The following is a 14,000-nucleotide window of genomic DNA, read 5'->3' as shown; positions in this document are numbered from 1 at the left end:
GCCGAGTTGGACGAGTTAGCCGGGCGCCACCACTCTGCCAAGGGCCGAGCTTCAATGCTAGCAGTCAAGCCAAAGGGTCCCAACTCGCGGGACGCTGTAAGTGGCGCACCGGGAGGGAAGGGACTCCGGGGACGGCGTTAGAATGGGGCTCTTGGCGCTACAAGAATTTTCTAGGCAGCACATAAGCAACGCTGCCGCCCCGGGGCAATTAAGCCACATTACTTTGGACCCTCCGCTTCACCTTCCATTATGTATGAAGCCTTGGTTCGGGTCTAATTGGTACGCAAAGAAATGACCAAAGGCAGAACCTGCCTACGTAGATGGCGTACCTTCCCGTCTTCACGGTTAAAGTGACATCGATGGCTTAAGACGAGTCCACTCGAGGCTCATCAGATCAGAGCTGTCCTGGTCATCTCTTGGCAGCTATTTTGTCAATGTGAGCGCAGGATGCAGAATTTTCGTCCTCTATATATGCCGCTGGTGGATAGCGCGGAAAAACTTTTTTATCTACATCGACACCATGTAAATTGCATTGAGCCTAAGTGTTGTCTTGCATCGATTTGAGATTACAGTGGAGCGACAAGGGCTCGCTTTTTTTCCCATTGAATACTCCGCATGCCAGTACCATGTGCTATGTGGAGCCTATGGGGAAGGTTCTCCGCCCTGTATTGGTTGCAGGTCAGGTGTGCCAAGTCCGCCCAGATTCGCCAAGGCACCAATTGCCAAGCGGAAGTTAAGGGCCCCCCGTTGTGACGTAACAGCACAGAATTTTTTGTTTGACGCCATGGTGTTGTTTCTCCAGAGATGGAGAGGCCAGAATGAGATGCCTCTTTCGCCGAAGCACCTGAACATACTGTATTCATTTGAACTCTAATATCAATACATCTACCCGAGTGGAGACGGACGACACTGACTCGGCCCGATGCCACCTGGCACCTCTACGGTACAGCGTGGTCGGAAAAAGCCGGCTTGCCACCAAACGCCATTAAGCGAAATTGCACCGGTCGGTTTTCGGGGTCGGCACGAGCAAAAACTTTGGGTCCGTGTGCCTTGTGCGGCGCCACAATTTGTACGGCTGTGATTGGCTCGGGCTGCCTCTCAAGCGCCACTAAAAACCTTGGCGGAAACTTTCTGATGTCATATTGGGGCAAGAAAGCCTTGGCGGCCTCAGGTACCAGGTACACCGCAATGGTTAGGTTTGCTAGTATGGACACATGTAAATGATGTAGATGAAGAACGAGAAAAGAGAATAGAAGAGAGCAAAGAACAGTGCAGTAATAGAGGTCTATCATAGAGCTGCATCTGTACAGCAAATCGGGCCTGGGGTCTCCAGATTAGTCGCAGATGCGCCAAGAGCCAAGAGAAAGGATTCCCCCGCGTCTCTCCCCATGTGGAACTGTAGAGTAGTCGCTGGACTTTCCCGTTTGGGGCCCGACCAAGGACGGGGTATGAGTGGGATGTTCGGCCCCCATGGAGAGTGCTATAAGAAAGCCCGATCGTCCGCCTTGACATCGCTTCTAATCTTTTTCCCTACTCCTTCTCCCCCACTTCCCTTTATCCCCACAAACTGACGGCTCTTGCTTTGCTTGCACCGTCAACATGTGGACGACCACTACCGGCTTGAGTGGTCGATCGCTCCGGGTGAGCATCACCATCACCGCTGTCGTCGGCTTCTCCCTCTTCGGTTACAACCAGGGTATGATGGCTGGTCTGCTCAACGGAGATGAATTTGTGGCCTCTTTCCCTATTCTCGCAATGCCCGATGAGCCTACCGCGGGCCAGAAACATTATATCGACGTTATCCGCGGTGCCGTCACATCCTGCTACGAGCTTGGCTGTTTCTTCGGCGCTTTGTTCTCCATGTTCTTCGGCGAGCGACTCGGTCGTACTCGCGTGATCTTCATGGGTGCCAACATCCTGACCATCGGCGCCTTGCTCACAACTGTCTGCTTTACTGGTAAATGGGAAGTCGGTCAGTTCGTTATTGGTCGTGTTGTGTCTGGCATTGGAAACGGCATGAACACCGCCACAATCCCGGTCTGGCAATCAGAGTGCTCTGGCGCACACAACCGTGGCTTCCTCGTCTGTTTCGAAGGTGCCATGATTGCTGGTGGCACCTTTATTGCCTACTGGTTGGTCTTTGGTATGTCGCACGCCGCGGATACTGTCCAGTGGCGTTTCCCTATTGCCTTCCAGATCTTCTTTGCTCTGATTGTCGCCACGGGTGCCTTGTTGCTACCGGACTCCCCGTCGTGGTTTGTCAAGAGAGGTCTTGACAAGGAAGCCTGCCAAGTTCTCGCTAAGATTAAGGGATCTTCTCCTGAATCCGACGATGTCCTTACCGACTTTAACTTCCTGAAGACGGATGTAGAAAACTCGAGGAACAACCAGGCAAGCTGGAAAACAGTCTTCACATTCGGCAAGACTCAAGAATTCCAGCGCCTTCTTATTGGTTGCTCTGGCCAATTCTTCCAGCAGTTTACCGGTTGCAACGCCGCTATCTACTACTCAACACTGCTTTTCCAAGAAAACTTGGGAATGGAGAAATACCTTTCCCTCATCATGGGTGGTGTCTTTGCCTCTGTATACGCTCTTGCAACCATCCCGTCTTTCTTCATGATTGAAAGAGTTGGACGTCGCAACCTCTACCTAATTGGTTTCCTTGGCCAGGGTCTCAGTTTTGTCATCACCTTCGCTTGCTTGATCAAGGACACCGAGGAGAACTCTAAGGGTGCTGCAGTCGGAATCTTCCTCTTCATTACCTTCTTCGCGTTTACTCTATTGCCTCTCCCCTGGATCTACCCCCCGAGATCAACCCTCTCCGTACCCGTACCATCGGAGCGGCCGCATCGACCTGCACCAACTGGATCTGCAACTTTGCAGTCGTCATGTTCACCCCTCTCTTCTCTGGACAGAGTCCGTGGGGTGTTTACCTGTTTTTCGCATTGTTCAACTTCATCGGTTTGATCTTCGGCTTCTTCTTCTATGTTGAAACCGCTGGACGCGAGCTCGAAGAGGTCGACATCATCTACGCCAAAGCCCATATCGAAGGCAAGATGGCTTGGAGAGTCGCCAACGAGATGCCCAAGCTCACCTTCGAAGAAATTGTTCAACAGTCTCGTGATCTGGGATTGAGCACCACTGACCGTGCCGAAGCCGAGAAGAACGAACTCGGCATGAGCAGCAGTGACAATGGTGACAACAGTCAGGAGATTGAGGAGACCCGGTATAAAGAGTAATGCTCTTTCTATGGGTGTGCTATTGAAACCTTTGGTGTGAATATAACTGGCTTCTGAGAAGCGCGGTTACCATGAGATATAAAGGCGATATCGAGACGACAGTGAAGTCGGATTATAGACTACTTATGTATTTATGTTTTGTTGATCTCTCGTCACGTTAATTTAATGATTTCTTTTGCCCAACTTTATGATCATAATTGTAAATGTAGTCTAGGTGACGGTAAAATTGCCTCCTCGGGAAGTGATCGGCTCCCAAAGTATCTGCTGAGTTAGTCACGGTGCCGCCCTAAGCTGCTCACTAGCGACCCTGAGTAGCTCACTGAGTAACCTAATCGCTTACCCCGAGGCTTAGCCTGGTCGGTCTATTCAATCCCGTCTTGCCTCTATATCTATTCGATTACTCCGATAATAACCGCCCTACTGCCTACTATTTCCTAGGAGCGTAAGCTAGAAAATGACGTGTCCTTGCGTTGCTATAGTAACTTCCTCTTAGTCTTTGAACTTCTAGTTATTCGGCTTAACCACTTTTAACCTACGTAAGGTTAAATGCCTTATTATACCTATAATTGACTATATAATCGACCATACTATCTACTCTTTCACTATATAGGCCTGTTACGGACATACCAGGCACCAGTCAGTATGGGGCCGCAACTTGTTGATGGGTGGTCATGGACCAGTCAATCAACCGACCCATCGTGATCACGTGACGAAAAATCAGAGAACTGCGATTGGACGAACAAAGCAGGCGCCCTTTTCGGCCCTTGATTTACCAGCACCCAGAATACACCACAACGCTAGGTGACGGTAAGGCCACTTCCGGCCTCCGACTCGCCGTCTCAAGGATTACTATAATTAATCATCATACGGCAACCACGTGACCACGCAAGTGGTAGAGTGATATGCGGTATACGGGTAGACCCTGCCAAGGCTCATCTACCATTCTACCATCTACTATGTAAGCAGGGAAGAACTAAGGGTATATAGGGACCTCATTTATCTAGTTTAGTTCTTCGTGTTCAATCCTACATTGTTACTTATGTCTACTGTTTAGAACCTTTAGTGACTCGTACAACTTGATTATAACTTGACAACACTACGACCAGACCAATACTCCGGTATAGATCTGATCGGCGCTCTACTTAGCTTCGCTCCTCGATACCCTCAAAAGGACTAGCCCGTATAAGACCTACTAGGCAACGGTACGGTTAAGAGACAGATCGTTGACGTTGGAAGTCAGCATACAGGCACGTATAACCCGGAAAGTCTTCTAACCTAGCGACGACCCGCTAGCCAGTGCGTAACAAGGTCCTACCCCTTAGTCCGTATAATAAACCCGAATATAAAATCCCTTATTCTCCTAATATTCTATATCCGAGAACTAGCTCGTTCCTAGGACTATCGTACACTACTTTTGACAGGATAGTCCGATGACCACAAACTGACCGAGTTCGCCCCATAGGAAAACAGAGAAGAGATCAGTCATCTGGGGTATATAGATGACTTGGATCCTGAATATATGATGCAGATCACAACTCAAGATATCTTACGCCACATGACGAAAAATAGAGGCAATGCGTTGGGGATATTCAACATGGAGCAGGCACTCGGGCCGTTGCAGTTAATGGTGGTGTGGCAGTTCCATTTACCTAACTGATCAGATAACTTGCCTCACGCACTTGTTCTAATTCCCTTTGCATCATTTCGGCTGCGATTTAGCTCTCTTTGCAGATTTACCACATCCAGATTAGGTTAGCGGCGGGGGATATCTGTTAACCGAACTCGACACGGCAGTCGACAGACGTTTGATTGGTCAGGGGGAAATAGGGTCAATTTCTCCATTTAAAGGGTTCGAAGATGAAAAGGGCCTCTGCTGAGTATGTACTGCTAGTATAACTTCTGTTTGAGCCTTTAAACACTACATGCGTGACATGTATATGTATACCTCACCCTTTCGCAGATCTGCCATCTCCACTTCCAAATCGCGCCTACTGCAACCGAGATGAGCATCCGGTCTGATCGCGCATGCTTGTCTTGTGCCCAAAAGAAGAGGAGATGTGATCGCCGTCTTCCTTCATGCTCAACTTGTGTCAAGTGAGTGCTATGACTGGAGTTCCTGTGAGCTTAACTGGCTGTGTCTCCAGGCTAATCTCAATAGACATAAGCGACCATGTTGGTATACATCGTCCAGTATACCAACTCACGAGAGTACTCATATTCTTTCCGGGTTGCTGCTCATGGAGGACCGACGGCCAGAGGTATCCATGCACCCGCAGTATAGCGCCAGTCAGGCCGCGATTCTTCCACTAGCCTCCGAGGCAGTGAGGGTTGTCGGTGCATGTCTTCAGTGTCGTACAAAGAAGAGAAAATGTGACAAGATATTGTCAAGCTGCAGCAGATGCTCGAGGTACCACTGTCAGGTGAGAAACAGGCAAAATATGTACACAGCTAACGTATTTCTGTAGTCAACGAAGCCGCTGCGTATATCCTAAGCAAGCCATTGTGCTGAATGGCCCCAGTGCTTGGTTCCTTCGTTCACTTGACATTAGCCGGGTGGATGCCACAGTGCCACTGCCAGTTGATGCTCGGCCTCACATGCCTATGCTTATTCACTCGTGTAAGTGCATGTCATCAATGCGAAAGACCGCTGTGACCAATATACTAAAAGCGTCCTTGGTAGTCATTGAAACTTTCGGAATGGAACCGCTGCCTGTTGACGGTAACAGTCTCGCATGGCTTCTTAGAGCGATGTGGATCCAAAAAGCACTCTCCGACCCCTGTGCACTTCACACTACCCTTTATGCTGCATCGGCCCACTTGGATGCATTTCGAGGCGTCAAAAATAATAATATGACGCTATACCACCACACAGCGGCACTGCAACTGCTCCAGGAGAGAATAGCGGACCCTGGAGCGGTGTTCAGCGAGTCTCTCATGGCTTGCATTGCACCATTAGTCTTCTTCTCGGTACGTAATATGCTAGATTTCCTCTGCTTATCGAGTAAATCGACCATTCCTCATCGTTCTAGGCTCTCTTCGGCGACAAAGGATCATCCAATATGCACAAGATAGCATTGATGCAAATGATCAAGGCACAAGGTGGTCTTGATCATCTCGCTCTTGGTGGGTTCCTCTCGGGACTTATAACAGTGTGCGTACGACACTCAGGTACATGATATGTCAACGGGAACTAGTGGCTCATGTTTTATTTTGCTCGTAGATGCGTTCTCACTGAAGCGATCATCATGGACTCCCAACTCGACATACCTTTCTTAGATATTCCTCCCACTCCACTCGCGCCTCCAACATACTTCACATCTGCCATCCTGCGTCGTGCAGCTCATAGAGAAAGAAGATACTACAACCTCTCCCGTGCAGCAATCGAAATCTTCGAAGATATTGATGTTGTCGCCCGCCTTTTGCCGGACCACCCAAGCGCCATAGATCTCCGAGCCAAATGGGCAGCCAAAACAGAGCACTTGTTGTTGTCTTCAGATCACCAGCAAAATCGAGGTAGCAATGACGACATATTTATCGAGCCGCACGCCGATGCTATAACACAGGCTTGCCAGACAGCTGCCTTGATATTCTGGTACTTGTTTCTTGACGACGAGTACGTCGCTCCATTTCGTATGACTGTTCTGCAGCGTCTCGTTCGAAAGTTACAATATGCGATATCTAGTGGTAGCATGGATACCTGGGTGAGAGTAGCACCCGAAGCACACACTTGGATATGTCTACTTGGGACAGCCGCAGCTTTAGATATGAACGACCGGGTGTGGTTCAGTCTCAGGCATGGTCAGCCAGTGATATGTATCGAGGGTAGAGGAGCATCGGTGTTCTTACAGAGTTGGAGCATGTATAGTTGGGCGAATCGTCGACGGAATGAGAGGATGATGGCGGCCGAAGGGGGGGATGTTATCTCGGAGGGAGAACATGGATTTGGCAGAGAACAATACGAAGAGGAGGAAGAGGAGGAAGTGAAGGACGAGAAGGACGAGGAGGATGAGGTATACGAGAAAAAAAGTGAATAAGTGAAATAACAACTTGACAAAGCTCTTTGTTTGTCAGTAAAATATGTTGCAACTGGGGTGTGTTTTGTCAACCTGAAGTTAGAAGTTACTCGCAGCAATTGCCGAAATTGATCGTGCTCGCTGTTTTAAATAGCAGACACTGCTGGATGCTCGAACCCCGAGAATGATAAGATTAATTATAAGAATACAGAAGCCGGCTAGCGGTACAATAGTAATGCGGGCTATCGGCGTTTGACTGCGCACTCACATTGATAGCAACTGTCCATTGCAAGGCGTCGATTACAGCAAGCGATGAATCCACTGATAGATTACTTGCCTTCCGCAACCGAGGCCAAAAATTATCAAACGGGGTTTCGGTTTGAGAGCGATCGATTCTACTTTGGTCAAAGCTAGCGTCAATAAAGACAATCTGCATTAAAATCATTGCTTGTAATTCAGAGAAGACGTACAAATACAGCTTATTGTAGCACCCTGCTCTATAAAAAGCTTGAGGATCAAGTTTTTCGTTGCGACTTTAGTAATTCTTTTCTATTGAAGCAAACGAAACCGTGGTTGCTTATTTTCATAACAATGCAAAATCTCATTTTGATAAGTTAGTAAGTCTCTCAGCTTTTATAATCACTTGTAACTTTCCCAACCTCAATCTCAGAGGCAGTTCTCGCAATGAACTTGCTTTTGCTTTTAGTTTTGCTCGGATGCATATAAGCCGATAAACCAAACTCTTTGAGGAATCGACGGGTATAGATCTTACTTGAAGCGCAAGTTGACTTCAAGCGAAGCGAAGGAACTAATAGGAAAAATCCAGTCATATCTAGATAATGCGTGAAGCATGTTCAAACTAAGTCTAGTTCGTAGAGAGTGACTAAAGAGAAAAGAGCAGCCAATATACGTGCGACTACATCACGCGGGAAAGCATGAAACCGGCCCAGTCGGGCTTCTTAATGCATCTTGGAATTATACTTGCTTTGGAAGCCTGCTGGGGTATCTCATATTCTTGTACTGTGATTTGAGGAGCTTGTGTACTATGTGGCTTTATAAGTAAATACTAAACCGGCTAGGGATATAAAAATAACATTATATACTACCGGGAGCCAGCCCTTGTTACACTAATATAGCATTAATCCACGCGTTATCGGTCTTAAACTCATAATTTATCTTTTGAATGCTCAGGAGATATCCGTAAAGAACCACGAACTTTCAAAATAACTGATTTCTTCGTATCCAGAAGAGCACAACTCAACTATACCGGAGTCTGTGTCTCCGGTCATCGTATTTGATTCATGAATACCCTCGATGAGGGAGCTGAGTGACCCCGGAAACTAGATATTGTTGTGCATATCACCGCTTTTTACAGCCATTTGGCGATAAAATGGCAGATTTCCCAATAACCAATGCTGTCTAGCATGTTCATATATATATCGAGATTCTGCCTGCAGATGTGAGATGAAGTTGCAAGATATCCACTGTAGTGGTGGTTCACGCGACTATGCCTCAGGCATTAATATCTTCGAGGGGAGATATGAACAATTTAGGACTGTAGGGAGTAAGGAAGAACGGACAACAATGCCACTCATTTATTGATTAATGATTCTCGATTATTATGCTCCTTGATATGGTATCAGGTTATCTTCAGTAGGCATCATCTGCATATCGCTTCTTGACTTGGCCTGTTATTTGGTTTTAATGCCATTTGTCGACCTGTCTGTTTAACCAGACTGCCATCGAGGCGTCCTCATTTCATCATACATTGATCGTAATTTTTAACCAACATGAATCATCGACACCATTCAATCAATGACTCGACTGTGGATGGAACAACGCTTGGAAAGAGACCTCACGCGATGTGCCGCTTTCAGCTGGACACTTGTCAATTACACCTTGCCCAGCTAGGGACTGTGACCAATCCGTCTGCTATCCAGACTAAGCGCTAGCCTGGAAGCATCAGACTGTATGCAGGATATCTCTATTGGTAATTGGGCATGATAAAATTCGTGATGGCGACTCCTATGTGATAGACTATGAAATGCTACTGGCAGGCTTACTAGTTGTCGTCACATTGTAAGCGCATCAATGGTCATGAGGCCAATTTTATACGGAATTGGAATGATGATTTTATGGCCAGAACATTCATGCTCCCATCTACAAGGACTGCCGAGCTATTTTGTCCTGCTATTTGCCCCGGGCAAGTCAGACAACGCCGAATCAAGGCGTAGGTCGATATGCGAACTCGGCATCTCTTACCATGACATCTTCCTCTTTTCAGCTCGGGTATTCTTCCCTAATATCCTTGATTTAAGTAAGTTTACAGCCAGCCTCGAAGGGAAAGACACATCTGGCCCGCGCACGTTTGCCTTTTTTTCCCTGAAGGTGGTATCATCTCTCTTCTCAGCTAGCCTTTAATGAGAGAACGGCTGTGAACCACGATTATAAAAACCCATCAATGCTCCTCTGATTTTCTGTTGTCTTTCACAGCTCTCGATTCTTCTTTCATTGTCTCTCAATCTTCCCGTTGTGAAATCCTCTCCGGTAAAACTTAGTGCTACTCAATATCTACACTGGCGCACTTCCCAGAAAACTGGTGTGGTACCTCTCCTGAAATGTCGACCGATTCACCCAGCGCGAAGGAGATACTTCTTCAGTCTACTGCCCAGGAGCTGGGAACCGAAGCCCTGGAAACAGTGGTGGAGCCCAACATCGTGGATTCTGCCATAGACGCTGTCAAAGGCCTGCCCAGCGCCCCCGTCTGTATCACGCAAGAATCGACGCCTCAGAACCTTGCCAACGATCCAGCTGCTATCATGGTCGGGCTCGAAAGCATCATTCCACGGTGGACACCCGGATCCGTCATCAAATGGTCTGCGTGGAGAATGGGGTACGACTCGCAGGAGGATGCTGACTACGCGGCGCTGCACTTGGCCTTGGCCGCCAGTGTCTGGAATGAGGCCGACGTGGGCGTGCGCTTTGAGTTCGTGCCGCTGGCAAAAGACGCCAATTTTGTTATCTGTCACGGCGGGTACAAGGGCGATGTCCTGGCCAGCGCCTACTTCCCCAACCAGAAGGACCTGAACTTTGTTTATGTCTACACCCGGGCCTTGCAGCCCGATTGGAAGGCCAGTCTCTCGCAGGTGCTGGTACATGAGCTTGGCCATGTTCTGGGCCTGCGCCACGAGTTTGCGATGGACCCCCGTCGACTGGAGGGCCCCAAGGCTGTGCAGATTGGTGAGGCCAATCCACTTTCTGTGATGAACTATCGTCGTGAACCACCTGAGCTTCAGCCATCCGACATTGCGGCCACTAAGGCGTTTTACCAGATGTCTGTTGGGACGGTGCTTGCATCCACCCCGATTGTGGACTTTGTGCCTCAATGAATAGTGATGGGGTTGCTTTTGATCTTTTTTTGTCATTGTTCTTGGAACAAAGTTAGTCGGTGGAGGACAGCATTGTCTGAAGTTGAAATTGAACGTTATGCTTACTGATGATTGAGTTTTCCGTACTCCAGAATTGCTTTTAGACATTGTGCTGGTATAACTTTCGTATGCTGAAAGCTGTGATGATCTTTAGAGACAAATGTAAGTCCCTCTATGACACCGAATATGCTATACAGGATTAGAATGGTTGGTATATACAAATTTTCTGTATCTTTTTCGCTCCTTTGATTGGAATCCTCTCAACATCTCAGTGTCATTTCGGGCTGCAAGTATTGAGCTTTTAGCTTCATGAAACAATTCAGGAGGGGGAGGATACTTTACCATCCCTTTATGAAGGTCCACCCGAAATTACAAACCTTTGGTCATCCTCCACGGCCCTATGGAATACAGTTTTGACCTCATTCAGTCGTAACTACGTACCAGCAGAGATATATTATGACGAAAAATGACCAAAATCGGATTGGGAGCTAGTTTAGCAGTTAATGAGTGGCATGAGAACAACCAGATGGTTCTGCGGCATAAGAGTAGACTCGACAAATCAAAACAAAAACAAACGAAACAAAGACAACAAGAAACATTGAGGGTTAAAGAAAGAGAAGAGTATGACACTGACAGAACAATAGGTCAAGTCAGTGGTGAGCCAAATAGCGAGGCCAGGCAGGGTAAAGTAAAGCCAGACTCTTCCACTGAACAGTTGTTCAGCAGAATCTATACAGGATAAGTATTGCAGACACATCCCTTACTGGCAGCATCAGACTAGACAGCCTTCAGAGGCAACGCCGAGTGCACTCCATTCAAGTTTCTCTCCTGAGTTATCTTGGACAAAAGATCCAAGAATTGCCTGGCCTGTTCAACGGTCACGTTGGAATCGAATGAAGGAAAGAGGCCAAAATTGGCAGCATTGGAATGGCTGTACTTGTCAATTGCGGCCGTGGCAGCAAAGGAAAACACGCCGCTGAAAATGCCGGCAATCGAGCTCCAGGCGTTGGAACACCACTCGACAGCCTTTCCTGCAAACTCCTTGATCTTCTCCCAGGCCTTGCGGAAGAATTCGGCAATCTTGTTGAGCACATTCTTCAGCCAGTCCATAACGGTTCCCAGCAGCTTTCCGATGACGGATAGTCCAGCACCGTAAGTTCGAGCAGCCGCGGGGCGTGAGGCCTCGGGCAGCTGCATGATTTTCTCCTTGCCAAACTTCTTCAGATCGTCCCATCGCTTGTTGCTCTCGGCCTTGTGCTTCTCCACTTCCTCATCCAGAAATGACTCCCAGTCGCTCTCCGAGGCATCCGCTTTGCCTTCCTTGAATTCCTGCAGGCTGTTGCGAAGCACATCACAGCTCGTCTCCGTATCTTTCACCGCAGTCTCGCTCTTCTCCTTCAGCTGTTGATGAACATTGGAGGAGTCGTACATGGCACTGACATCCATTGCCGCCAGGTCATGGTAGAGGAAACTGGCTTCTGCAGCCGCCGTCTCCACTGTCTTCTCCTGATAGATTGACAGGAACGTGACATTTCCTTCAGTAGAGGCTAAGCGGAGTACTTCCACCTCCTTTTCAAAGGAGGTCTCCCAGTTGTTGACGCCATTTTCGGTAGACATTTTGCACAAAGCTGGTTTCACTTCAAGGAAGAAGTTATATATCAAGTGTATATGTACTCAAAGATACAGAGATGATGAGAAAAGTTGAATGATCTGTTTTGAAGCGGAACTCGATGGGTTTATATAGATTCAATGGAAAAGAAGACTTCAATTCCACAAAACCGGAATTAATTGCTTTCTTTCACTGCCAAGCTAGAAGATTGTCTCTACAAGAGGCTGGACGAGCCTTGTTCAAACTTGAATCCGACGAACTTGGAAGTCAACATCGCAAAACAAATACCACTAGTACACTTAGAGGATAGTGTACACTACGCGCTCACTTCAGCTCGTCATTTTCTACCGGTTCTTGATCAATGGTTGTGTCTCAGGTGATATCTTTGTCACAATGAGCGTGGCACATGACAAGGCAATGAAGTGCTTTGCCTTGTTCCTGCAGGATGTGCAGTACCTGAGCTCAGGCTCAGAGGGTTGTGGCTTGCAATGGCTTACGGGTTTGTTCTGCATTTGGAACTGCCCTGCACTAATTTGGCTATTTGGATATGATTTAACTCTCGGGGACACCGAACACAGCGCAATACTCAGCCTGCCACTCTTCGCTGTCGCATCTGACCCTGACTGACTGGACTGATTAGGGTAAGTTTCTCAACATGTGCAAGGTCGATTTGACCCAACTACCGCTTGAGGTTGAATGAATATGAAAATTGTCTGGGAGCACTTAATTTGACATATTCGCAGGGTGTTTTCAGTACAGTCTGAGGAGATAAAGAAATTGATGCATGTACTAGAAGCCCTACGTTGGTGAAAGGAACTTGTGGTATTACGTGGCGCTACTGCTCATTCAGGCGCACCAAAGCATGTAATTGTGGAGGCGGAGGTTCCGCAGCTGAGAAGCCACCGGAAAGATAGTGGGATGTGATGAAAAATGTGAAGTAACTACGGAGTTGGAAAGTGGTGAAATTAAGCGAGAGGTGTTCGCTCGCGATAGATATGCTCTGCTGGTGCAAGTTCTACCAATCAGTTTCGGTCACACTATAGAGCTTCCCTAACTTAGCATAGAAAGAACCGGAAATACCAAGGGGTATGTATGGAGCGACCAAACGTGCAGGTTGCATGGTTGAGAGTTCGTTAGCGCCAAGATCGAAGACGAACGCCAGTTCGGGGTTTGACTCGTGTGATCCCCGCAAGGATCCTCTTCTTCCCCGCACCCAACTAAGCACATGGTATCTTTTATATAGAGAGCTGAAAGTACACAGTACAGTACAATATCTTCTAAGTTTAACCGATTGTAATCAAAAACAGGTGCCCACCACGCGGTTGTTAATCTCAATAACCATGCCCGCACTGTTCTGCTGCTATTCAATTCTATACGGAATTAGAGAATGTTAGAGAATGCCCTGCTTGTGTGAAATAACATCCATCTTCAGTCAATCATGCCCAGCCACACAAACATATATGAGGGACGGCAAGTAACAGCGGGTATGTGCCTTAACCGGTCAAAATCTCGTTAAACTGGCTCATTTCTTCGGGTGAGACAAATCACGAGGTGCTTAACCACAACGATGGACAGTGTCGGTTTACGGATTACTTAATTAATGACTTATATCATCAAATTAAAATACAGAACTCCTCATTGGCGTAAACTCACCTCAATCTCTAGTTCGTTCACGTCTTATCCTAGAGCCCCAGCTTTCTAAGCCTAAGGT

General features: G+C 47.5%; 4 protein-coding genes across 4 annotated transcripts; 3 read left to right on the top strand and 1 right to left on the bottom strand.

Moving 5' to 3' along the window:
- Window positions 1–1,599: 1,599 nt before the first annotated feature.
- Window positions 1,600–3,239, top strand: mfsA (glucose-inactivated glycerol proton symporter STL1; the record flags this gene model as incomplete). Its single annotated transcript, XM_057125425.1, has 2 exons — window positions 1,600–2,739; window positions 2,811–3,239. 2 exons carry the CDS (start codon window positions 1,600–1,602, stop codon window positions 3,237–3,239), a joined length of 1,569 nt encoding a protein of 522 aa, XP_056987584.1.
- A 2,595-nt stretch (window positions 3,240–5,834) lies between these two features.
- On the top strand, window positions 5,835–7,273 carry N7511_002999 (uncharacterized protein; the record flags this gene model as incomplete). The annotated part of the gene is made up of 4 exons (XM_057125424.1): window positions 5,835–5,856; window positions 5,908–6,206; window positions 6,269–6,390; window positions 6,460–7,273. The coding sequence occupies 4 exons, from the start codon at window positions 5,835–5,837 to the stop codon at window positions 7,271–7,273; spliced, it is 1,257 nt and encodes a 418-aa protein (XP_056987583.1).
- Window positions 7,274–9,870: 2,597 nt separating this feature from the next.
- On the top strand, window positions 9,871–10,641 carry N7511_002998 (uncharacterized protein; the record flags this gene model as incomplete). Its single annotated transcript, XM_057125423.1, has 1 exon — window positions 9,871–10,641. One exon carries the CDS (start codon window positions 9,871–9,873, stop codon window positions 10,639–10,641), a length of 771 nt encoding a protein of 256 aa, XP_056987582.1.
- An 816-nt stretch (window positions 10,642–11,457) lies between these two features.
- On the bottom strand, window positions 11,458–12,297 carry N7511_002997 (uncharacterized protein; the record flags this gene model as incomplete). Its single annotated transcript, XM_057125422.1, has 1 exon — window positions 11,458–12,297. The coding sequence occupies one exon, from the start codon at window positions 12,295–12,297 to the stop codon at window positions 11,458–11,460; it is 840 nt and encodes a 279-aa protein (XP_056987581.1).
- Between the last annotated feature and the right edge of the window lie 1,703 nt (window positions 12,298–14,000).

This window comes from Penicillium nucicola, assembly GCF_028828085.1.
Source record: "Penicillium nucicola strain IBT 29836 chromosome Unknown utg000002l, whole genome shotgun sequence".
Classification (NCBI taxonomy): domain Eukaryota; kingdom Fungi; phylum Ascomycota; class Eurotiomycetes; order Eurotiales; family Aspergillaceae; genus Penicillium; species Penicillium nucicola.
Note: the sequence above shows the minus strand (reverse complement) of the source record. Positions and strands in the feature narration are given on the sequence as shown.